Below are 23,958 nucleotides of genomic sequence, written 5' to 3'. Positions count from 1 at the left end.
TGCATACATATTTTGATTGGAAAACACAACGTGCAATGAACAGCAAAAGCGCACACTCCTTCAACGTTGAATTGGTTATAATAATAATAATATAATAATATAGGATATTTATATTGCGCACATATCCACCTTGTTAGGTGCTCAAGGCGCTCCTATATTACCCGGCTAAGCTAGGCGCACACAGCTTCTTAAGGAATTACTTCCTACCGGTACCCATTTACCTCACCTGGGTTGAGTGCAGCACATTGTGGATCAGTTTCTTGCTGAAGGAAATTACGCCATGGCTGGGATTCGAGCCCACGACCCTCTGTTTCAAAGTCCGAAGACCAAAGACTAATCCAAAGACTAATCCAAATCCGAAGACTAATCCAAAGTCCGAAGACTAGTCCGAAGTGTAATCCGAAGACTAATCCATGCATATTATGGCACAATGGCAGATGGAAAAAGTATAAGCATACTGACAAATATATTTAAACAAAGATATAATTTCCTCAATGATACAAAGACAAATCGGTTTCCCAAAATAAACATTAGACATGAACACCGTTTTCGGAGGTGATAAAATCAACTCCAATTGATAAAAAATAAAATCACCATGGAAATTCGTCGATTAAGTGCATTACATTACAGTATGCTCAATGGACCCACAGATCGTTGCGAAGTCATTTTGAAGATTACAGAGTGAGTGGGCGATATGGATACGGATCGGGATATATATCATTATTATGAACCGATAAAAGTTTACCTGGGCTAATGATATGAATGATATGGCAGTGCATATTATATTCTATGCCCCCAGTATAACAGATTGAAGCAATCTAATGGATAATGTATATTGGAAATTTCCCAGTGGAATATCATTTTCTGCAGGTTCAAGTGGCAATGTAATAAACCAAATTAATTATCGAATTGCCATTTCACCCCCACTGTTAAAGAACAAGTCCACGCCAGAAAATGTTGATATGAATAAAAAGAGAAAAATCCAACAAGCATGACACTGTAAATATTTATCATAATTGGATGTAAAATAAGAAAGTTATGACATTTTAAAGTTTCACTTAATTTCACAAAACAGTTATATGCACATCCTAGTCGATATGCAAATGGGGAGACTGATGACGTCATCCACTCACTATTTTATTTGTAATTGATTATATGAAATATTCCAATTTTCTCCTCATTGTCAAGGGAAACAATGATTGATTCCTCCCCGAACATGTGGAATTAACATTGTTTAATACTATATGGTTCAGTCAAGTTGGTCCCTATTGTCAAATCTGTAAAAAGTTAATCATTGTATAATTCAAACAATAAAAACCGAAAGAAATTGTGAGTGAGTGAGGGACATCATTTTCCGTCCCATTTGCATGTCACTGAGTTGTGCATATGCACTATTTTGTGGAAAAATAAGCGAAACTTTAAAATGTCTTATATTTCTTATTTTACATCCAATTTTGATGAAATTTTCAGCATTATGTTTGTTTGATTTTTCCCTGTTTATTCAAATCAACATTTTCTGGGGTGGAATTGACCTTTAAAGGTGTGAGCAATTACCAATAACAACAACAATAATGGATCAAACAATGAAAATAAATCTTGAAGACATAATTAAATCATTGAACGAAGAAAAAAATAAATAAATGATAAATACTAACGTCATATTTACCAAGGTTAGCCACGTCAGTCCCGAAAACTATTCTCCCAACTGGCTTTCACATGGCTGCCGTTGCGTTCAAGCATTCGAGGAATTTCTTCCTACCGGGTACCCATTTACTACACTTAGGTGGACAATGGCAAATGAAGATAAACTCGAAACCAGGACCTCGTGATTCATATTCCACAGATTTATCCACTCGCGCGCAACACATCTACATAATAGATAATAAATAATTATTAAAATACGAAGACAGACAAATGAAGAACAAAAATAAAATGACATGGAAATGAATTCATAACAAGCTTGCGAATAATGTTGGTTTTATTGGTGTTGTTATTATCAATAATCTGCTGTTTATGATGCAAAGTAGGAAAAGGGCGAAGAAGAACAAATATAAAATGAAAATAAATTTGAATGAAATATATAAATAAATATATATTGATTTATTCAGCGCAGAAATTATGTGCATATATTCTACTGCGCTGCAATTAAGACTGGTGAAGTGCTTGAGAACAAAATTAGAAAAGGGGGTAAAGAAATTTATGGGAATTATTTGAACAGATAGGTTTTAAATTTAAGTTTGAACGTTTCTACTGATGGACAGGATCTTATTACATACGGTAAACCATTCCATAATTTTGGGGCTGCACAGGCAAAAGCACGATCTCCCAAAGTTATCTTTGTATTATGAGTGGGGATATGAAGGAGCAAATTATCATTAGAACTACGCAGGTTGTGAGAGTGTCTATGAACTTTCCTTTGTAAAAGCTTAGAAATATAACTGGGGGCTTGGCCACTAGTGCCTTGTATACGATTAACAAAATCTTGAAAGATATTCGTTGGCGAACTGGAAGCCAGTGCAGATATTTAAAACGACAAGCTTGTGATAAATGTTGGTTTTATTGATTGTTTATTGATCACTAATAATCTGCAGTTTACGATGCAATGTCCGAAAAAGCGACACATACTTTTATAAGTTTATTATCTAAGTATACAGCGACTAAATACATGTATACTGTTCATGTATATCGAGCAAAACAAATTAGGGAACCGGGCCTAATGTATCGCATTTAAAGGCGCTATGGTAAATATAAGGGACCGAACATTATATTAGATATCAGGCCATCAATACATTAAATTAATGGTTATTAAATTGTTGATCTCTATTAGATATATGATGCTCATGCCCTGCAGGGATAAACACAGTGCCACACAATGTAATCACAGTGTGTTCACATAGTTGACTGCGAAAAATATTGACATCAGGTTAAAATGTTCAAATTCCACAGTGAAGATATTTTCACACTGTGGACACCTTGACAGTGTGACTGTTCACAGTGTGTTCCCATGGTCGACTATGTGAAAAATATTATTCACACTGTTAAAATGCTCAAATTCAACAGTTTGAAGATATTTTCAAAGTGTGGACACCTTGACAGTGTGACTGTTCACAGCGTGTTCACATGGTCGACTCTGCGAATATGTGATTCACACAGTTAGAATGCTCTAATTCAACAGTTTGAAAGTATTTTGACACTGGCGACACCTGGGGCCCGTCTTACAAAGAGTTGCGATTGTTCGGATCAATCGTAACTATGGAAAGCGAGCAAAGTCAACATATAAAATGAATGTTTGTTCAAAAAAAAAATTCTAGATATGATTGTACATGTATATCCATAAATTCATTGATTTCTTGACAGGTTTGTGTGATCTCCTTTGTTTACAATGGATATTTTGCAAATTTTCTGTAGAAAAGAATTATGACACTGATGGATTTCAATAGAGTTACGATTGATTGGATCAATCATAACTCTTGTTATTCACACTTGTGATTCACACTGTTCAAATGCTCAAATATAAACAGCGTGGAGGGGATTTCACATTGAGTTCCACAGTGTGAACACATTGTGGCACACACTGCGGCGGCACTGTGTTATTTCCAGTTCAGTATATTTCATTTCATTTCATTTCATTTATTTTTTCCATTTCCAACAATCATTTACATTTACAATAGTTTTGTTACATACATCTTGATATAATTATAATCAATAAAACAAAGAAACTTATTATGTATAATACTCAAGATAACAGGTCGGAAACGGAGGAGGCTGCTAAAAAGCGAAGCTTGTAGGATGCAGCCTCCTATAACATACGTATGAAGAATATAAACAAAACACAAACACAACATGGTAGAAATTTGAACGTAAAACTATCTGAATGAATAGTTTAAAAGAATAAAAAGAAAGAAATAGAAATGAGAGAAAATAGCAAGATCAGTGGTCTCCAGATTCTTGCCCCAACACTCACAGCGAATTTACGGAACAGGAAAACGAAAAATATCATATTATACAGCTCGTAGTGCTGAGTATATGTATGAAAAGTATAATGTATGAGTGATGAAGAGTTAAAAAAACTAACGAGTATCTTGGAGAAACTTTTTCAACTTAAATTTAAAAGAATTTAGGCTTGGGGAATCTTTGATAGTATTATCAAGAGTGCCCCAAAGTCGAGGGCCTTCGAAAGTGAAGATGGATTTGGCAAGAATTGTCCGGGGTAGAGGAAAATGAAATTCCTCGGATTGACGTGTAGGATATTTATGAATAGTTTTGTTTTTATTAAATGAAGAATCAAAGATTGATGGTAGCATATTATTATTTAATTGATACATAAATTGACCCAAGTTATATTGATATAATGTTTTTACTTTTAAGATTTTATTGTCAATAAACAATTGGTCTGTGTGGGATCTCCAGGACATATTAAAAATAACGCGCAATGCCTTTTTCTGTAAAAGTAATATTCGTTCTAGATATGATGTATGTGTATTTCCCCAGACAATTATCCCGTAGTTTAGATAGGGTAAAATTAATGTTGAATAAAGCATTTTTAGGGAGGAAGTTGGAAGAAAAAACTTGACCTTATTTATAACACCAATATTGCGTGATATTGTACGGCATATAAAATCAATGTGTGTTTTCCAAGATAAATTGTTGTCTACTATCAGACCTAAAAATTTTGTTGTAGTGACCACTTCAATGTCGGCGTTGTCCAATTTAATATCGTATGGTAATTTATCTAAAGAATTGCTGAAAAGCATACATTTCGTTTTTTTTACATTGATTGACAATTTATTAGATCTTATCCATTGTACTAGCTTCTCCAGTTCAATGTTCAATATATTGACTAAAACATCGGGATTAGGATGAGAATAAAGTACATTTGAATCATCTGCAAAAAGAATATAAGATAACATTGTCGAAGAATTGTGAATGTCATTTATATAGATCGAAAATAAAAGTGGGCCCAGTATGCTGCCTTGAGGAACACCCCAATTAACCTTTAGTGGAGAAGAATTTTGTTCGTTTATGTTGACAAACTGTTTACGGTTTATTAGGTAATTCCTGAACCACTCCATATATATATATATATATATATATATATATATATATATATATATATATATATATATATATATTATATATATATATTATATATATATATATTATATATCTCCAAGTCACCTAGTTATGCATATAATTATTTTGTAAAAAAAAATAAGCGAAACTTTAAATTGTCATAACTCTCTTATTTTACGTACGATTTTGATGAAATTTTCAGAGTTATGCTTCTTTAATTGTTCTCTATTGATTAAAATCAACTCTAATTTGGGGTGGACTTGATATTTAGGTATGTTCATTTTCTGGTGGGGGTCACTAGTTTTTTTTAACACTACTGCATTTCTCATTTTTCTAATCGTTCACTTGTCTATAATGTTTTTTTTTATTTCATACAGACGGTTACTCCAATAACGACGGATTCCCTTCCACCTGAAGTAACTGCGGCTCTCATCATCTCCATCATCCTCATATTCTCAACGCTTATTATGCTAATTTATGCAAATAGGTGAGAAAATATGCCACTTGTATTAAATCACGTGTGACAATGCGCCCATGATGAACATTATACATGGGTTAGAAGTTTCGACACATGCGAATGTTTGAAATTTAATAGCTGAATTAGAAAAAAAACGGAAGAAAAAGTAATCGAAAGGAAACAGTGAGCGAAATGAAATGTCGCTTAATATTCCACTGCCAATTGTATACTGTCAATTGGTGTGAAGGAAAATGAACACTTTACTTCCCATTCCCTCATCAATTCATGATTTTTGTAAGATATTGCTACAAAAGGAGACAGAAATCTCATGAATTTTATTGTAATATGTTCGTAATGACCGTCGAGGGATTGATTAGTGGTTCCTGAGGTTTTCCATTCCTTAATATCAGCTGTCAGGATTATAAACCGCGATGTGAAATGGATAAAATACCAAAGTTCAAAGTAGTTGTTACTGTCTGTCAGACTGTTCCACGTTGTAGGCAACGTCTTCTTTCTTTTTTTTCTTTTTTTAGTTACAGTATATGAAAAGGATTAATCGTGTCCTTTGGTACACAGCAAAAACTGTGGTGTTAACCAGTGTACATAGAGGACCACACCAGTTGTTTTACACCGGTGTTAAATTTGTGGTGTTAGTTTTTACACCCATAGGTGTTATTACAACACCTTTGGTTGTTATATTTACACTCTTTGGTATTATGTTCAATCTCTAGGGTGTAGTTTTAACACCTCAGGGTGTGGTCCTCTATTAACACCAACTGGTGTCAGTTTTAACACCACACAGTTTTTACAGTGTAGCGGATTGTACAAGAAATGTTAGAGGTTGAGTGTGGGTGTGTGTGTGCATGGTAGATGAGATGTGTTTGTGTATGACAGAGTGTGCGTGAGGTTATGTGTGTGTGATATGGCTGTGGGTGTTTGTGAAGATCTGTGTGAATATGAGCATGTACACTGTAAAAACTGCGGTGTTAAAACTGACACCAATTGGTGTTAACAGAGGACCACACCCTGAGGTGTTAAAATTACACCCTAGAGATTAAACGTAACACCAAAGAGTGTAAATGCAACAAAAGGTGTTGTAATAACACCTATAGGTGTAAAACTAACACCACCAATTTAACACCGGTGTAAAATAACTGGTTTGGTCCTCTATGTACACCGGTTAACAACACAGTTTTTGCTGTGTATGTTTAGGTGTGCGTGAGTGAGTGGGCGAGGGCGGGTGTGAGTGTGTGTGGGTGAAGGTGCATGTGTATGGGTCACATGGCAGTAGAAACAACGCAATTCTACTCTTCCTTCAGGATATTCTAAGCTATTTATTTATCACCCACAGATGCCCTTGCAAATTGCTAATTTCAGTTATCGACAATAAATTCTACTTTTTACCAAGTCTCATTGTCATAAATTTTATTCATGTCTATATCAATTCATCTCATGCACATAATTGGCAATTTCCAAAGTTAAATTGCATTAAAGCTTATAATCTCCGAAAAAATATTCAAGTGAATAAGAGCTTTTTGAGAAAAATTTAAATCCCCCTATCTTTCTCGCCCCTATCCTCCCCTTCTCTTCTTTTTCTCCTTTGTTGTTGTCAACAAAGTCAGTGCATTTTTAATTTGTTTACCGTCACTTTATAAATATTACATAGAACGGTTGAACAATTCCTTTACTTTTATCTTCGTCGTATGCTAACTCACAAACCCACACGTTGAACACCCAATTTGGTGTTTCCTGAAATAACCATCCCAAATCATATCAGCTTGGACCTTTTTCACACGTGGATCTTGAATCATCATTGTAATGATTGTTATTGCAATCGTGACTGTGATTAGCGTTTCTGATTAATCTAATCAAGTTAGTTCTAGTTTTGGTTTCACACGTGCTAAATAATAATAATAATGAAAATAACTTAGTCTTATATAGCGCTTTTCATGAAATCCATATCAAAGCGCTTTACAACGTAGAACATACGAAATACGAAATTAGAAATCATATAACAAAAAAAATAAATAAAATTAAAAATAAATATTCGTCAATAGCCTTAATTTTCACTGAAACCATCATTCAAATCACGATTTTTTTTCCGTGTGATAGGGCGGTTCGTAACATTTGAACACTAATGAATGAATATTCTGAATTTTCTCCTAGGAGGTTTGAATCTGATCGAGCCATCACCGTATGCTGCTTCCTACTGACGATGAGTGCACAGCACATAACTCTTGTTAGCGGACTCTATTCAACATCAAACCAAGTGAGACACTGTTAATAATAATAATAACTTAAACTTATATAGCGCTTTTCATGAAATCATATCAAAGCGCTTTACAATGTAAAACATACAAAATATACAAATTAGAAATCATTAAACTAAAAAAAAAAATCAAGAACACTGTAAATGGGGTGATGTTGGATATGCTTTCTTCATGAGGTACGTTTTTTTCTTCTCTATTTAAGCGTTCTTTCCTGACGAGGCCTCCATCAATGTCAAGCTCTAAGCTTTAGATGAAGGACGGTCTCCCACATTTCAAATTTTTCACATTTTATATATATATATATATGTAGACGTACATATAATTGTGAAGAGCAGGGACCTATTACATTGCGAGGTGCTTTCTTGTATATATTTAAGAGGATGCGATAAATACAGCGAGAATAAGCAATAAGACGTAGCCGGGGTTCAGTTCATCAAGTTTGACAAGCTTTTCTGCCATAATTGGGCCTTCTTCAGGTATCTGAAGTACAAGAGAAACAAGTGGCTATGATACAAACAAATTTGTGGAATATGTATACACAGAAGGGGGTTACAACAACTTAAGTAAGGCTAATATATATATATATATATATATATATATATATATATATATATATATATATATATATCAGGTTTCTGCGATATGTTCTAATAATTTAAAAAAAAAGAAATATATCAGGTTTAATTATATTTCAATTGCAACGTTAGATTGTATGTACATGCATATTTTTTTAATTATGTCATTTACGTATTGTAAAGTTGTGCTGAGAAAATACTATTACATTTATATTATATACTTTTGGTATTGGAATATGGAAATAAGTGAATCAAATCAAACGTTTACTCAGACTTTTTTAAACTCTCAATTTCTGAGCAGTTAAAGCGGTTTCTACACAAAGATTCCTAGCAATACATCAACTTCCTAATAGATACCAAATATTATCATTCAATATTCTTCATCCCAAATACTCTGAAACCGTGCATAATTTGTGTTCTCTCTTTATTCACGTTGATTTTTTTATAAGGCTTTTTATTATCTTCTGCTGGATTCTATAGATCTATGACAAACATCCTCGATTCTATAAGTTTAGATGTAAGTTGAGTAGCAGTACACACTGCTTTCTTGGGAAAGACAGCGAAACCATGGTCAATTGTCACTGTATAGTCCTATTCTTAAAAAAATAATTAAAAGAGAAAATCAACCTATTATTATTTTTTCAATCGTTTGAAAGTAGGATATCCCATGATATTTGTGACTTTTAAAAGAGAATAATAACCTACTATTATTTTTTTAATCGTCTTGAAGGCAAGGTATCCCGTGATATTTGTGACTGTACTGTTACATTAACTAATCATCGTGAAATCAAATCTAAACTGAAAATTTCGATCACAATTAAGGTCGGCAAGACAGATGAACACGTGCTTATTTTGCTCATTTCTAAGCAATTACACAATTTCTTCCGGAATCCTTTTGGCACATTTTCTTTTTATTTATAGAGTCACATGGGTAATTGGATTCCGTACGAGCCCATTTTTATATCTTTAACAACTGGCATTTACCTTTCATCATTCAATGCGAAGTTTGCCCTAAAGAAAAATTTTGAAAAAATGCTAAAATAAAGGTATTAGTGAATGTTTCAAGAAAATCCTTCAGATATTAAGAAGGTTATTAGAAGTTTATATGTTTGATTTGTGACGTCAAAACCAGCTTCTAGTGGCCGATCGGGGGGGGGGGGGTGAAAATATTGATCAGCTCCTCCCCTTATCGGCAAAAGCTGGACAATCCCCGCTGCAAACAGTTGTTGGTAAATTATGTCAAGTTATAATGTCATTAAAAAAGAAATGGCCCAATAAAGTTCATTTATTTCAGTGCACTCATTTATATATTTATTTATTTATTCATTTATTTATACATTCATTCTCTACAGGCTGCTTGCATCGCTGTTGCTTTAATGATCCACTTTTTTGAATTATCTGAAGCATTCTGGACTTTAGGGATGATCGTTCAAATCGTCTTAAAGGTAGGCTCTCCAGTGATATTTGTGGCTTTAAAGAGAATATTAGCCTATTACTATTTTTCAATCGTTTGAAGGTAGGATATCCCATAATATTTGTGAGTTTTAAAAGAGAACAGTAACCTATTAATATTTTTTTCAATCGTCTTAAAGGTAAGCTATCCCGTGATATTGTGACTTTAAAAGAGAATATTAACCTAGTTTTATATTTCTATCGTCTTGAAGATATGCTTTCCCGTGATATTTGTGACCTTTGAAAGAGAAAAGTCACCTATTATTATTTTGTTATCGTCTTAGGCATTGTTAGGTAGGATACCTTTGCGTCGTACTCTCGTAAATCAATATATAAAATTACGGTTGGTGACCATTCCTTGACATTTTATCCGGCGACAATTTCTCCGATGCAAAATCTGCACGTAAAGCCAAACACAAAATCTAACCTCCAAGGTTAATAAACCCTAATCATCATCTTTACATTATTCTGAACCAAAAACTCGATTACAATCCGAACTGTATACGCCTTGTGAGAGCAAGTGTCGTGCCACCTTGGTGACTGTTTCCTCGATTAGATTAGACAGGGTGGCCGTATTCTGAAGTCAGATTTAACTTAAACTCAGGTTTAAAGCTGTGGTTTAAGTATATATGGGAAGCCAAGCGAATCATTTTTTTTTATAAAGTTGAACCTTTTTTATGTTTACCGTGCTCTTTTCTGATTCATCGATGGTGAAGACAATAATCTATTTATAATTCCTAGACAGTTATAAATGATTTGAGAGCCAAATGAGCTGAAATATGATATCTCGACCGTTAGTGATTTATGTAACAATTGGCTATCCATACTTAAACCATAACTTTAAACCTGAGTTTAAGTTAAACCTACTATCAGAATACGGGCCCATATGTTCATCAGACATTTATTATTTATTTTGTTTGCTTGCAGGCAACGTATAAAACTCCCGACATTGGTAGCACGTCACAATACTGTGCACTTGGATGGATAACGCCGTTATTTGTGGTGGCCAGCACGGCAGGCTTACAACTCGATAAATACGGCAATGCAAAATAGTAAGTATCGCAATCCTCAGTGCAGCGAATATCTTGCAAAATGTTCTTAAATCCATTTTTGATGAGGCAATATATGATTATTATTATGTCATCTTAGAAAAACCCCAAGCCCGCGTTTGGGATATCATCGTATTTGTTTGGTATTTACAGTATTTATGAATTTAATTGTATACTTAGAACGCCATGATTGAAATGCCCTTGTAGCCACTTTTTAATGAAATACTTATGGTAAGATTTATTAGATATGGTCATTAGACTTTATCTTTGAAAAAGTACCCTTCAAACCCTAATATATCTTTTCTTTAGAATTATTATTTGAATCCTTTGCGAGTTAAAGACGAATCTTTAAGATAAAAAATAGATCACATAAATCCCATATTCGATTGTTCCCTAGCCACTGTCCTCCTGGATTTATTCAATTCCCTGCAATTTAGAGTTTACTCATTAATGATTGTGAATGTGATTATTGTAACACATAATAAAACACATAATAACGAGCATGACCAGTATTCAGTAAACGTGTTTGTAAGCCGAGGCATGTACTAGCTCAGATGGAGGCAAAAACTGATGAATATTCGAAACAAGACGGCTAAAGCTCTATTATACTCATTATGCTTTGATTTGGTGGGTTATTTCAATTTCATTTGTGCGTTACCACAACGTTCTAATTATGTATACAAGAAAATAATTGAACAGTGACATACGCAATTGAGAAACTCAAGAAATCTTGATAAAGGATTTTAGCTATCTGAAATCATTGGATGATATTTCCTTAATCGATTGGTAATAAAGTCTTCCCCTGGATTAGTCTTTGCAAAGATTGATTACACATCCGTTATTTTGCCTAATGTTTCATTTAACCTGTATACCTAAACCAAGTAAGGAAAGGTGATGGATGGAACTGTCACATGTTCATCAATATTAAATGATAATTTCAGATTATGTTATCACTCTCTTTGCTGAATTTGGTTCATGGCCATCCTTTTTCAATAAGCTGGCAAGTTTATTGCCTAATATTTCATTTAACCTGTGTATTCAAACCAAGTAAGAAGAGGTGATGGATGGAACTGTCACATGTTCATCAATATTAAATTATATTTTCGGATTATGTTATCACTCTCTTTGCTGAATGTGGTTCATGGCCACCCTTTTTCAAGAAGCTGGCAAATTTCGCTCATGAATTATGATTAATGACTTCATATGTTAATAACTAATTGACGACTTGTCTTGTAAAGCTTTACTTATGACGCTTGCGGCAGTTATCTGAGAAGGAGAGCCGCCAGGTTATACATAGCGCTGAGCATGCTTAAGTATATCACATCTACAAATGAAGGTTTTTTAGAAAGAGCAAAATCAGACTTTTTAAGACTTTTATCAATTAACAAATTTTGTCGTGATCGCTAAAATATGCAAAACGTACTAGGGTCCGGGAACGACATTTCTGTTTCTGTTTTGTGGTAATACTTGAACTTGAACTCCCGTAGGAACTCGGCAGGACAGCATTTTGCTGGTAAACGCCAAGCTGGTATAAACATGATAAAACCAATTACCTATGAAACGTTTTACGTCTAGGTTAATCAGTCATAGTGGCTGACGTTATAGACGACATATATCACTCTCGGGCCTTTTTATCAAAGTGGAGACAATGGCAGAGTTGGGATTCGAACTCACAACCTTACGATTATGAGTCCAATGCTCTAACCACTGGACCACACGACCCACACTGGAGGAGGATGTGATAATTACCGGGATAATTAAAGAAATAGGCTCGACAAGACAATTTCTTGTTCACTACGAAAAGAAGGTGATTATACGGTCCCCCCAAAATGAGAAGGAACACCAAAATGGATTTCACTCCCACGTGAAATATGAAGGCGATTTTGGTCTGAAAAAAATAAATAGCAAAAAAAAGACAAAAGAGTCAATTACATGTGATTTTGGTGTTAGTAGGAGTAGCTTTGCTGATAGAAATGTACAAAGGAAAAAAAAACATTTCAAACACTCAAATCAAGTTCCGGTTATATTTTCTGCTGGTTTTATGTAATTAAATTGCTGGAGATTCATTAATGATTGGTGACATTTATTAATAAATTTCATCCCCTTCCCCCAATTCTGCATGATTGTGTTCACCGTGTGTTCATAATCACTGGCGTACAGATGGGGGACGGATGAGGGGGGGTTTTGGGGCCATGGCTCCCTAAAGTATAAAAAAAACAAATGAATCTCCCCAAAGTATCTTAACCGAGAAAAAAAGAAAAGGAAAATAAAAAGGTGGAGTATTATATGATTTTCTGAATATTATGTCAAAACCTATCAAATTTGTATTAAATAGCTAAAAAACGTTGTTGCTCGCTCCCTTCGCTGCCTCGCATTTTATTTTTATTTTTTTTCTCTTCATTCGCCATATCTGCCCCCTAAACAATTTTGGCTCAGTGCGCCACTGTTCATAAAGAAATTCCGTGGTCTGACGGAACTTAAATTCAGTGAAATTTGTTGTTTTCTTTATTATGGCTCAATGTGGACTCTACTCACCATTGCTTTGTCATGATTCTAACTCAGATCACGTGATTAATATGACTTCTTTTCTTAAATCTTTTATTCATCATTCCAGCTGTTTTCTTCCCGTCGAGGATAATATCATATTTGCCTTCCTAGTTCCTGGTCTACTTATCATCATGGTAAATATGCACAACAGTTTTTCACTTAACATGTTGTTAAGATACTGCAACAAATAACAATGAAAATTTAGTTTTAAATTTGATTTCTTTTTCCTTTATTACAGGAAATAGATAATTCAACAAAATTAGAAATAAACAATGATCTTACATGTCTTGAAGAGTTAGTCGTGCAATCCAAGGTTATGATATAAATACAAATAACATCCAATTGGTTGGCGAAGATTCCTTTAATTAAAGCTCACCGAAATGATGGCGATAATGAGATTGATGTTGAAGTACGATGAATAACAAGAGTCACTGTAACGAGTTGAAATGTCTGTGTGAAGACGATGTTGATGATGATGATGATGATTAATAATTTTAGCAATCCATGGGTTGAAAAGCGTTTATTAAAATAGGTAGATGATCTCGATGAGAACTGAGAATTCCTCTCTCAAAGTAACTACAAAAAGTTCATTGATGGCATGCAAATAATTTCATAGAAGATAAATGTTGTATTCCAGATGGAAATAAACTATGCTCTGACATAAAGTCTGGTGTGAAACTCTGAGATCTGATCTGATATGATGATGTCCTTGAAGAAACTGCCAGCTTATATACAAATTATTCACTATTCTGGAAGCTTCTAGTATTGTCTACTAACAGAACATTCTGCCAATTTCTAGAGCAGTCTAATTTTAGAAGACTCTTGAATGACCTCAGTGAAATTAACAATGTAAACAACATAGCTAATTATATTGTTCTTCTCACTGCCACTAGGAATATATTGTCTGTCTTAGCACATTCCAGAAATAACAAAGATTATTCTATTTCATTAAATAGCATGCCTAACAAAGCTTTACTGAGTCATTATGGAATATTCTTAATCATTCTATGCTATGAATATCTTTAAAGAGAAAAAATAAATAAATGAATGTAATTGCTCTTACAGTTCTTATGTATAACAATTGTCAAAGATATTCTCTAGTGAGTTTCAAGAACCAGGGGGGTGTTTCATAAAGATTTAAGTATGACTTAGAGTCGCACTTAAATGTCTAGTTGCGCGCAGTATGAAAGGCATGACAGCAATGGTCAGATCATGCCAAGAGGACGTGCACTACTGCGTATTAATCAATAAGATTGCGCGTTGCATATCATGTACGCGTCGACATTTAAGTGCGACATAAGTCATTCTTAAATCTTTGTGAAACACCCCCCAGAAGTTAGAATCAGTAATTTCATTTTGAGTTCTTTGGTTCCACAATAGAAGTATCGATAAAACATTGAAATGGGACAAATCCTTTATCAATCAATCTGTCAATCAGTCAATCAAACAATCAATCATTTAAAAAAATCCGTCTTATTTATGTGAATATTACAATTTATAAAAATTATTTCACATCAGTATTAAACTGCAAATAACACACGTTATAACATTTGGAAGCATCGAAATGAGCTTTGGTAAGATATGAATAAGTAATATATTGTTATAGCAGTAACTATGACCTTTTTTTTCTTTTAAGGGGGGGGGGGCTGAAAAAAAGGATGTGTATTCTATCACTGAATGTGCGTTATAAATAGCTACCATAGAAAAGTGCCACTTCAGATATCTATTGATAGTAATGAGACTTTGGTCTATTATTTCATTAGTATTGTAAATTTATTACTTGGTTTCATTATCATTGTCGCATGAATGGACAGAGTTGTGAGTTAAGAAGTATCATTTAAGTGGGCCTATATGCAAGACTACGCAGTACGTCCTTCAGAATATTGCATTATGGGTTAGGAACATGGCCGGATTTGGGTAGATTATGACTCAAGGTAGTGCTAAGGCTTCTGGGTCCCGTAACACAAAAGTTAACGATTGATTGTACGCTTGATTTTAACGATTGATTGTACATTGTAGTAAATGAAATCAATCGTAGAAAAATGTTCTACGATCATTGCTAAGCTCTGTGTTACGGGCCCCTGGTTTGAATTTGTTAAAACTTTTCTGATAAGTTGCGAGAATCAGCTGTTAAAAATCATTTAATTCGTTTTCAATCTTCTGGCTCAAAGTTTCACTACTAAAAACTTTTATGATTGATTATTTTGATATTATAAAATGTTAAAACATTCTTTTCAATATTCTAGACTACAGCGTAAGTCATAACATTTTAAAGTATCGAAAAAAGCTTCGTTCAAACCTAAATATGTTAGTAATCTATCTATTATGGCAATTAACATTTTTCCCTTGTTTTTTCCATAGACCAATTACACATGTTTATGCTATGTTCTTTATGAATACATCACGACGAAGAAGAAAGATAAAAAGAATCTCCCGCAAGTCTTGTCGGTGGTGTAAGTATCATATCCGCTTTCACTCTTGAGAAATTCTGCAACTTCAAAATGTCATCGATATCTATTTGACACCCATTTCATGTAACGTTGTCGTTTTGCAGTACATTACATTATACCTTATTACGTTGATGTATCTTAGTGGTCTTTTTAGGGGCTCCGTTTTAATGTTTTACATTAATTCATAAAATCATTCATATATTTTTAATGAATGATTAAGACAGAGGTTTCTTCGAAAATCTTCTCTGAAAAAAAATCAACGCAAAGAAGGATGAAGGCGATACATGAAATTAATTTAATTCAATTCATTTATTTGCATATTCAAATCGAATAGTATAAAAAAACATAATAAATGATACATAACAGAGTTGGTTAAAAATTACCAAAGATAGCAATATCAAAAGCTACAAAAATTACAAAGAACAAACCAAGAAACAAAACACGTATGTAATCTGAATATGGAAGAATAGCCAAAAGCCGAAGACAATTATTATCAAGGGCAATCCCAGAGTAATTTTGGTATAGCCTTCTCAATACCAATGTTTCCTAGGAAAATGGTTATACACCAGCCTGGCTTCTACCAGCAAAATGCTGTCCTGCCGAGTTCCTACAGGATTTACCATAAACAGAAACAGAAATTGATTCTCCTTTTAACATGTTTACCATTGCCATTTTCTCCAGTTTCCCCTCTAACGTATCCCTAATCTCCTATCCTCTATGACAGGCCTAATGCGAGAGCATGTGCAGTGGTATCAGCCTTCTTACTTCTTGATTGGTCCTTTTTCGTGTTAGCCCTTCGACTCAATGTCACAGCAGTCAACATCTTATGGGCTTTTAACAAATTAGTAGAAGTAAGTACGTTTACTTGTGGACGCACCAAGCTTTCTTCTTGATAAAGACTCCATCCATACGGAAAGTCTTTTATGCCTCAGAAGCTCCGAGCCTCTTTTCATTTGTTTTACTTCCCCACTCTTTTTTGGGGGGGCATAAGAGACGGATATTGGAATACAGCTTTCAGTAACTCGCTGATCCGGACCAGTCCGAGATTAAGTCGTAAAATACGAGTTTATACAGTAATACAGTTCTATGTTTTGAACATTCTTTTTTGATCGTTTGTTCCGATAAATCTCGATCCATATCTGATGTTAACAATTTTGTGATAAACAGTCATTATACCACGTTTTAGAAATGGCAAAGAAAAAGTGAAAAATGCAACAATTATATATGTTTTTATTTGTATAGTTCAGGGAAAATTTGTCGCGAGAAAGCGATTCTTTACTAATATAGATAAACGTTCATTGCACTCGGTCGCAAACAACAAGCCAGAAGAGCTGGCGTTAGGTCACACTGGCATCACTTTGGTTAGCTCGAGAACATGTCGACGGATACTTTAAGAGTAACTATTTTATTTACATTTTTATTTTTTAATACTTGTATTCATACTATTGGAGGAGCATTATAATCAACGTCTTTTTATTCTTTGTTTATTTTCAGAGTATTTGCATATTTTTCCTCTTTGGAGTCTTCAGTACAGAGGTAAAAAGAAAGTGCTTTTGATATTTTGATGTTTAATCAATGAATTTAGTATTAAAATTGGTAATTTGTTATTCATGTGATTTTCATTAAAAAAAGATGTATCGGTATTTCCGTTATGTTCATCAATGAAATTACTCTGGAGGATTAAAAACATGTTTAAAACCCTCAGATTTCTATACTTTCTGGTATTAAATATGTATTTCTGAAGTATAGGTTTCTCCTTTATGGCATCACATCACTTCTTGAGTTAATGATATGATTTATAATAAATAAAGAGGATTTAAAATAGGAGGTGGTAAAAATTTGTGAACTAATTTTCGGCATTACTCCTATGTGTCTAAGATCGCATGCTCGATCTTTAATGAAAATCATAATTCAAATAATTTTGGAACCAGTGGGATTCGAATCTGTCATCTACTGTTTTCTGGGCAGCGACTCAACTACCAGGCTATTCACGATGAACTGGAATACAAATACCCTCTATCCTCTTCTTTCTGACTCATTAACATGCAAATGCCGTCCGTCGTGGACAATAGATAGTAAATAAAGAGGCTTTTAATAGGAGGTGATAATACTACATGTATTTGTGAACAAATTTCGGCATTACTCCTATGTGTCTAAGATCGCATGCTCGATCTTTAATGAGTCGCTGCCCGGCAAGCATTAGATGACAGGTTCGAATCCCACTGGTTCCAAATTTTTTCTCACTTATGATTTTCATTAAGGATCGAGCATGAAATCTTAAACACATAGGAGTAATGCCGAAAATCTGTTCACATATATGATTTATAATTATATCTTTTCTATTTAAAGAGCGTATGACTGAGGTGGGAGTCAACAGTATCCCTCTTTCACTCTTGAAGACTGATTTTAACGTGATAAATAGGCCAATTATTAGTGTACACTATTTAAAAATATTATTCAATCCTCCACACTTTGTGGTTCATTATTATTCTATACATGCATGTATTGTCAGTCGATTGAACTGTGGCTAAGAGATCGTAGAACATTATTGTCACGTATAATTCTGAAGGGACGAGCTTATCACTTGGTTTTCGCAACAAAGAAACGCTTTATGGAACGTAGAAATTGTATTGTACAATGCCCTTCACGGCAATCAAGTCTTTGTCGGGGGATGGAGAATCGAAACAGCCGGTTGGTCCGTGGCTCCGTACAAACGATATATTTGCATTTTTTCGTAAGCTGCAAAACGCTGAACGAAACTGCCGTTCCGATACACAAATTTTCCAGAAAGATATCTTAGCTTTTCATTGTGACTTGACTTGCATTTTAAATGCATTTACTGTGTGCTAGGATAGATTCTGCGTGACGGTGCGAAAACTCCCTAATTGTGCTTGCTTCTTATAGCGTTTACCACTTACTTTATCAGAAATCTCTAAATGCTCTACAGGAATGCAGCATAATTAATAATAATAATAATAAATAATGATAGTGATCATGGTGTTCCAGAGACGCTCATGGCGCTAGCGCAGCAACAGTTCCTTTCAGTGGCGGACCGTGACCCGAAGGAGACCAATGATTGGAGCCTTGGAGGGGCACTGTATTCTTTGTGAACAATGCTGTGTCTCCTCCGGGTCACAGTCCACCACTGGTTCCTTTGGATATAAATATTATATTCACAAACAACTATAAAATATAGGTAAAAATATAGTCGACAAAGAAATCGTAAATCACTACATGTAGTCTTGCAGCATCAACACTGAAAATCCCAGCTACATCTTTGTGGGGCCTGGTGCCCTTGTGCTTGCTGCTCCGTTCACCGACAACCTAAGGGGCAAGCCCGGTCAGCTCAGAAATCACAGGAGCTCTAGCAAATAAGGGCACCAGCCCCAAATAGGAAGCAAGTCAGACCAGTGTGTGATGATAAAAGAGTGTACTTTACATGCATACAAAACAAAAATTATTTCTATTTAAAAGAAAATTTAAATTATGAAAATTATTTATAAAAAAAAAATGCCCTTGCTTAGGCAGAGCAGCTTTCACGCGCTCTGCGTTTCAAGGAAATAAACTCTAACCACGTACACATTTACTTCACCTGGGTTGGGCGCAGCACAATGTGGATGAATTTCTTGCTGAAGGAAGACACACCATGGCATGGAATCAAACCCACGTCCCTCAGATTAAAAGACGAGTGTCATGACAATTAGACCACGACGCCCCACGAAGCTTCCCTATTTGGTGTTGATGGTTCCATCCTCAAAATCTTTGTCTACTCAGAACATTCCAGGGATAGGCCTCCTTCATCCATAGAATTGCCATTACCCGATAACATCTTCATCCGAAACTTGGAAAAAATTTTACGATCATGCTCGATCGTTGCAGAAAGAGTTGCAATTTAATGGAAGTATACAAATCATGCGCAGTACAAAAATCACAGGTGCACGCGCTTGCTTTTTATTGTTTGCATTCAAACTCAACCCCTTCTGCAATGTGTCCCTGTAGGCCTACATCGTCACGGTGGCGTAATATGTGAGATGTCAATGCTTGAAAAATGATGTATTTAGCTTAACGTTGATTTTATTATCACAATACTATTATTCATTTTTCCTTTTCCCCTTTTCTTCCACCAACATTTGAAGGTACAAACGGAATATGAAAGACGTGTTGGACCATGCTGCCCGTGGTTTCGCAAGAGTTCTCGAGCGGTCATGGACTCACCGTCACCGCGACCTGGCTGGCGGGACGAGATCTCACAGATCAGTAACATGGGCGAGAACAGTATCGCTATGGACAATGAAAGCTCTGTTGTTTACGCTGGTCTTAATTCCAATAATAATACTACCAGCGTTGCATCATCGTCTTCGAATCACGCACCGGGATCAGCGACTTCGCGGTTCAACGCAATCCTCAACTCCAGCCTCAATTCGAGTGGGAGAGCGAGCACGATATCAGGCGCGCTGATGAGCAACGGTAATGGGGAAGCCCACGGCTCAGAAGGGACCAGCAAACAGAACGGTCGAAACGGATCCAAAAGGATACTTATTGATCATAAGAAAGCGAAGGACGCCCTCAACGATTCGACTTCATCCATTGCTTCCACTGTTGCGTCAACGTTAAATCTAAAAGTAATTTCAAAGAACACTTTCTTTCGCAGTGTTGCTATTTTCTTCTTTCATCTCTTGTTCATCTTTCTCACCCTCACCCGCCTCTTGATAAAAAAATGCCAAATGATGAATAGTTAAAATATGGGGTATATTTGCGACACTTTTACTCAATTTTGACAATAAGTCTTGCTTCGCAAGGTATTCATGTTATAAAATATCTAACATTTTTTTTTTTTTGGGGGGGGGGCAATTACATTTGCTAAGGTGTAAATTTAATTATGTGGTAGAGTTAACTTAATTTTGCTATAAAGAAAAAATGGAGGCTACCAAAGTTGAAGCACTAAAAACATAATGTACATTTCTTTCCGCTTTTCATTTTACTAAGTTCACATCTAACTTAGATTTAGTTGTGACTAAGTTTAATTAGCTTTCAAGTAAATTCTTTGATTTTTTTTATTTTGAACTTAACTTAGACTTGCATTTAAGTAATGTCATTATTGCAATAAAAATACCAATTTTGATCGACTTTAAAGTAAACTTAGACTTACTTATGAAAATGATTTGTTTTATAATAAATAGGCCTGTAAATTTCTGTCTGCAGTTTATGTTGGTACCTGGGGTATATGGGGTACGTGTAATGTTAAAAAAAACAAGAACACACACACCTTTTGAATGTCTCCAGTTGTAAAATTTATCGGGTGATATTTGAATAATGAAATTCTGAAAAATACGTATTCAACTTCCTGTAATGATAAAACAAATATTCATAAATTTGCTGTTGGTAACATATTGTTGCATAGTAACCATGCAAACATTGTACTTAGTCTTTTGATTGATTGATTGCATTTATTCTTTTTCATTCCAAAATTTAACAAAAGTTACAATGTAAAGCATAACACAAAAATATCATATACAGAAATGAAAAAAGGAAACCCACTGGAAAGCAAAGCTTGTTAGTATGGGTTCCCTTTATGGCCTTGAATGTAAACATGAAGGATACGAAAGTAAATAAAAAAATCAAACAAAATTTCAAAATAAGATCCTCTTAATTCTAAATAAATTCAATTCCCTTGAAATTTTGAGAGAACTTTCCGATGTGTGTTATATGTGTTGTTTTCTTTTCATTTTTCTGTATGCAGGCCAAGCTAAAAGTGTTTCCAGTTCGTAAAATGACAGATCAGACTGAGCATGTGAAGATGACCAACACGGACCAGTCAGACTCTCCCGATGATAGCCGGGAGACCAGCCCTCAACCGGCACCGAAGAAAAGAGTCGGCTGGGGAAAGATAATGGCGGGAAAGACGTGATCGTTAAAATCTAGGTTGATCTATAAAGAACACTACTTTGGCAGAACCGCGGATGTGTCTTTCAAATAACTTTACATGTTAACCAGCAAAGACGGAGCACCTAGCAGGATCAACTTGTATCAGCTTGGTTTTCTGATGTATCCGTCTCCGAATAAGAGAAATAGAAATTACAGTTGAAATGAAACTTATGATATCGATATATATAGATGTCGCTTACTTCTTGATGCCATACCAATTCTACCGATAATTTTCGACATGCTGATGAAAGAAAAAAAAAAATGCAGAGATACGATTCATGAGTACAAAAATCTGAATAAGTATAGCAACGGAACGGAGAATCAATCTTACAGATCGTAATATGCACAACATATAGGGGCGGTTCCATACGTGTCGTACGGGACGTTTTGTCAACAATTTTTAGTCTCTTATAGCTGATTGCTTGAGCAATGAAAAATTATTTTTGGTCAGTAATAAAGCTATAGTGGGTTGTCATGTGAAAAACTGATTACCAACAAAAAATATTTGATTAATGGCTGAATTAAGGGCGAAAAGGTTGTGTGTTGTACGGGACTCAGAAATGTTCCGTACGACACGCAACAATTGCAGCTCTAATTCACCATGGACAGCATATTTTTGTTGGTAGTCATTTTTTCATATGTCTACCCAGTAGTACTCTATTATTACCACAAAACCAATTAAAATTCTTTTGTGTGGAAAATATGTTGAAAAATGTTGCGAAAATAGCTGATTTTTCTAGCATGGAATCACCCATTTATAGCCATTAGATGGTTGTTGTTTTTTTAATAAAGAACAAATGAACGTAAAAATTCCAAATATCGATATCAGTAGGTTTATAGAGCTTCCACGCGCTCTTTTGAGACCACCGGAAAAAGAAGTTCTCCAGAAGGTCATTTGCGAACAAGGTTCCACACTTTTTTGTCGCGTTTGCGTGTGATTACGTGGAGTGCTTCACGCATTGGTAAGACCAATATACGGTTTATGCATGGAGTATTTTTTCTCGGCCTCAAAAAGTCGTGCGTTAAAGCGTGCATGCTGATTTCAGTTCCATTCAGCTTTAATAGAGTACCGAAGCGATGACGTCAGTTGCCATGGTGTCTTGGCGGCCTGGTTCTAAACAAATGAACCCGTCAAATGAAAGCGTGTGTTTCTAATAGGACAACATGGCTCCTATCGGAATTTTATCGCTTGCAGCCTATTTTTTCAGACGAGCCAAAGACGTTTGCAAATACAAATGTGTACAGATAATCGTCAGTTGCGACTCTGTTTAGAACCAGCCCGCCATGACACCATGGCAACTGACGTCACACTCTGCGGTACTCTTTATGGATACCGATGATTCCAACGTGACATTTGGTGATTTCAAGTTCAGTGTTGACCTTTTGGTGTTGGTGTTAGGTCATTTTTTACACGACTATAACAACAAACATAAAATGAAAATGGTCCCGCAAAGTCACCCACTAGCTAATGAGATGACAATAATGTGATCTGGATCAGTTTTATAAACTGTGAATAAGTTTTGGAGCTAGGGGAAGCAATCCAAATGTCAACACCAACACTAAGGCCGACACCGGACTTGAAATCACCCATTGACTAATCAAACAAGAAGTGATACTTGTTCTGGCTTTACGAATAGGCCCACATATAATTCATGTAATGAACATTTTGATGCCAACCATTTTCCTTTATCAGACTGATTTCGTACATAAGAAACATAATTAAAACAATTTAATTGAAACGATGCCATCATTCTTTATTCCCTGTAAGACAGTTTTTCCACTGATTTCCAATGATCGATTTACAGATTTATGGTCATAATTGACATATGCAGTCAAGACAGAATTAAAACAAGAGTAGTTGCAAAGTCACTCAATTACACACAGAGTGGTACTTTTGATGCCTTAATTTTCTTCAAAGACCCAGATAAGTTTTTACAATATTACTAATATGCAAACTACAGGGGAAAGTCATGAATAAATACTGTAATTGCAAGGAAAAGTACAGCGCCTTTTTTTTTAAGTCTTGCTTTGGCCCCGCAGCCTTTTACAGCGCGGTGGCATTCCAAGGAATAAATTCCTGCCAGGTACCCATTCATCTCACCTGGGTTGAGTGCAAAACAATGTGGATGAATTTCTTGCTGAAAAAAATTACGCCATGGC

At 35.0% G+C, this 23,958-nt stretch overlaps 1 protein-coding gene across 1 annotated transcript in view; it reads left to right on the top strand.

The window, feature by feature from the left end:
• The window catches only part of LOC121419968 (adhesion G protein-coupled receptor B1-like), a 40,449-nt gene extending 18,402 nt beyond the window's left edge, over positions 1–22,047 (top strand). The window contains exons 3-12 of the mRNA XM_041614476.1: positions 5,451–5,560; positions 7,697–7,799; positions 9,728–9,820; positions 10,755–10,879; positions 13,491–13,557; positions 15,785–15,876; positions 16,598–16,724; positions 17,368–17,409; positions 20,010–20,495; positions 21,614–22,047. Of these exons, the coding sequence (XP_041470410.1) occupies positions 5,451–5,560; positions 7,697–7,799; positions 9,728–9,820; positions 10,755–10,879; positions 13,491–13,557; positions 15,785–15,876; positions 16,598–16,724; positions 17,368–17,409; positions 20,010–20,495; positions 21,614–21,781 (1,413 nt within the window). The 3' untranslated portion in view covers positions 21,782–22,047. The remainder of the gene's footprint in view (positions 1–5,450; positions 5,561–7,696; positions 7,800–9,727; positions 9,821–10,754; positions 10,880–13,490; positions 13,558–15,784; positions 15,877–16,597; positions 16,725–17,367; positions 17,410–20,009; positions 20,496–21,613) is intronic.
• Positions 22,048–23,958: the final 1,911 nt, after the last annotated feature.

This window comes from Lytechinus variegatus, chromosome 8 (genome assembly GCF_018143015.1).
Source record: "Lytechinus variegatus isolate NC3 chromosome 8, Lvar_3.0, whole genome shotgun sequence".
Lineage (NCBI taxonomy): Eukaryota > Metazoa > Echinodermata > Echinoidea > Temnopleuroida > Toxopneustidae > Lytechinus > Lytechinus variegatus.
Note: the sequence above shows the minus strand (reverse complement) of the source record. Positions and strands in the feature narration are given on the sequence as shown.